This window comes from Egretta garzetta, unplaced genomic scaffold (assembly GCF_000687185.1).
Source record: "Egretta garzetta isolate BGI_Z169 unplaced genomic scaffold, ASM68718v1 scaffold4, whole genome shotgun sequence".
Taxonomy (NCBI): Eukaryota; Metazoa; Chordata; class Aves; order Pelecaniformes; family Ardeidae; genus Egretta; species Egretta garzetta.
Window position 1 is genome coordinate 2,214,910 of NW_009259329.1, and position 2,971 is coordinate 2,217,880.

General features: G+C 49.5%; 1 protein-coding gene across 1 annotated transcript; it reads right to left on the reverse strand.

Moving 5' to 3' along the window:
- Nucleotides 1-931: 931 nt before the first annotated feature.
- PEX11G (peroxisomal biogenesis factor 11 gamma) lies at nucleotides 932-2,965 on the reverse strand (the record flags this gene model as incomplete). Its single annotated transcript, XM_009636763.2, is given in 4 exon segments — nucleotides 932-2,312; nucleotides 2,432-2,482; nucleotides 2,681-2,859; nucleotides 2,942-2,965. Coding segments are annotated over 4 exon segments (480 nt in total), but the record flags the coding sequence as incomplete, so codon positions are not given.
- Between the last annotated feature and the right edge of the window lie 6 nt (nucleotides 2,966-2,971).

A 2,971-nucleotide genomic window follows, 5' to 3' on the forward strand; every position in this document is an offset into this window, starting at 1 on the left:
GTCCGGTAGCTCCGGGCTTGCTGACGGAGCGGGGTCACGGCCCGAACAAACCACCCCTGCTCGGCAAATGTTTTGCTGCACGAGGCAAAGCAGGAGCTGAGTGGGGCCGATGGCCGCAGCAGAAAAGAGGGGGGAAAATAATAACAATAAAAACTAAATAAGAAATAAAAAAAAACAGGTTTTGGGAGGATGGGGGCCTGCCCGCGCAAGGGCCTGTGCTAAGAGTCAGCAGCAGCCCCCATAGGTGCTTAAACACTGTGTGTCATCGGGGATCAAAGCCATTCTAAGGAAAAGAAAGACAGATTTCAGAATTTCTGCACGCTTCACCGGCTGCAATTTAAATAAAAAAATAAATAAATCAATGAGGAAGCAGATGACACAAACACACTGAGGCCAAGTTGCAGCGCCCTTTCTCTGCATTAAAATTAGAATTGTGGGGTTTTTTAATTTTTAAATGGCTGTAGCTACACCTTGTCCCATGCTGGGCAGGGGAGCGTGTGCTGAGGGAGTGGCTTAAAGCAATTAAGAACACAAAAAGAATCTGATTTCTTATTAAAAGACACTAAACTGCAGCTGGTGACAGGATGGGGTAGCTACAGCTGTCCCTAAGCAGCAGGACCCGGGTGTTCTGCCTGTCATGGCACAAGATCTGCAGCGTGACTAGAGGGAAAAAAAACCAGCCAACACTTGCCCACGCTTTGAATTTTACCAAAACCTGCATAGCTGACACCAAATTCTGAGCACAATCAGGAAGGCATCCTCTGTGGCAGACCTGGCGCTTCGTGGAGTGAAGGTCCGGATGAACAGCAAGGGCAGAGCAAAGGATAAAGAGCATCAAAGCTCTGCTCTTTGAACGCGGGCAGGAGAGCGTTTCCCATCTCCATGCCAAAACCAACCACAACAACAAATAAAAAAAAACCCCACAACAGGTCAACCCTCCTGGGAACGCAGTCTGTGCCGTACTGCGTGGCAGAGAGCGCAACCACCGCACCGACTAAGCAGAACCATTTGCAAAAGATGCCACTCGATGACAGTTGGTCAGTTGCTCAGAATTATTTTGGGAGGAGGAAGGCTGGCGCCAGCCAGGGAGCTGCAGCCAACACAGCACAGATGTTTTTCTGTCGGCTGGGCACTGTTTGGAGCTTTCCAGAACCAGATAAAGAGGATTTACCCTGTTATCGGAGGGAATGATCATTCAAGGCCACCTTTGGAACATTCATCTCATTTATTATTGGCACCGCCTAGAAATGTAACTGTAAAACTCATCTTGGCATGGGTTTGATTGGTCCTTTGAAAGGTGATTAATAAATCTTTTTCTGCTGCTTTTCTATTTGGTTTGTTTATCTTTAAAAGTCCGTTGGTTGCTGCCAGAGCCTGGTGGAAGAGCTCCACCCGGTGGCATTTCGTTAAGGCACAGCTGGAGGCTCAGCACTGCTTCTGGTTTAACTGGGAAGTCTCAGCTTCCAGTATTTCTCCTTAAATGAGCGATACAGGCCAGAAGAAAGCTTCCCAAGGCACTGCTGACAGTTGCTGTTTCTTTCTAAAGAAACGCAACCCTCGCAAACAAAAAAATGACCGCTTGCAGCATCTGCTCTGGGCTCAAACACCAAAACATCTGACGGAAAATACTTGGGTCGCCTCCCTGGCTGGGATGAGGCACCAAGTGCTGAGTCTGGAGCTGGAACTCGCAGCATCTGTCCCTCAGAAGTTGTGTGTGACAGAACCGTGGCTGTTTCTCCACCTAATGCTGACTTCGTGCTCTTTTAAGTGACAGCAAAGACTGGAGGGTTGCGTTTCTCTTTTGGGACATAGGAAAGAAGGACGGAAGTGACTTTTTTTCTATTTTACCAATCCTAGGAGATTTCTTGATTTTTCAGAGGACTCACCTGAAAGATTTCTCTAATGAAGAGTGATAAAAATTGTTAACCGCAAACAATCCCTTCTGTAACAGACAGAGTGACTACAGTCCCAATTACAGGATGCGTGGAATTACAATCACCAACCCTCGGGGAAGTTAAAATACACCCTGCCTCACTAAGGGCATTTTTACCATGTAATGATTGGGCTCCTGAAGCTTAATTATGGTTTATACAGCTTCAGCATTTCCTCCTCTAGATGCTTGGTAGATACCAATCAGGGAAGATATGGTCCCCAGGAGACCTACTAACCATGGAGGAAAGCGTCCAGCCCAGAGAAACCCCGGAGGCAGCCAGTGGATTGCGTTGGAGAGATCTGCCATGTTTGTGAGGATGCTCAGAACTTCAGCCTTCACCTGGGCTTTCATTTCCTTTTGACTCAGAGGCGAAGATGGACTGTTGGAAGCAAAAGTAACATCAGTGATAGCCCGTGATGGAATAATGATTAGCGATAGCTCACAAATGAGCACAGATTTGGGTTAAATTAGCTGTATGGCCAAGGAGGGAAATCATACCATTTGTGCTGCCTCAGCTTTCTTTTTAACTGGAATAAGATTCTCAGGGATCTGAAAACAAGATGACAGAGTTATTTCTCCTATAGCGTCAAAGGGGAAGGTTTTTTTCCTCTAGCATTAGCCGCATCCGTGAGGGAGAGCACCCTTCTGCAGCTGCGAGGGTCCTTCATTAACATGATTCTTTCCCTGATTACAGGGAACACGGTTCATTCCCTCTCCACCTCCTCCCCAGCACCCAGCCAGCCTTACCACAGGATGCCCAGGAGCAGGGAGAAGGCCCAGAGCGCTGTGCTCAGAGTCCACCATTTCTGAGAGCCGACGCGGATGATGCCAGCGTCAGCCGCCCACGCGACGTGCTCGCAGGGGTAGTAGAGCTGGTTGGCCAGGTTGCAGAGCACTGACAGCCCCCGCACCAGGCCGTCCTCCTCCTGCGGGGAGCACGGGGCACACACCTTGGTGCCTGCAGCGAGGCCGGGGCGGCTGCCAGTGCACCCCGTGCCCCACGCTCACCTTGGGGCCCAGCCCGTAGCCGCAGGGGGA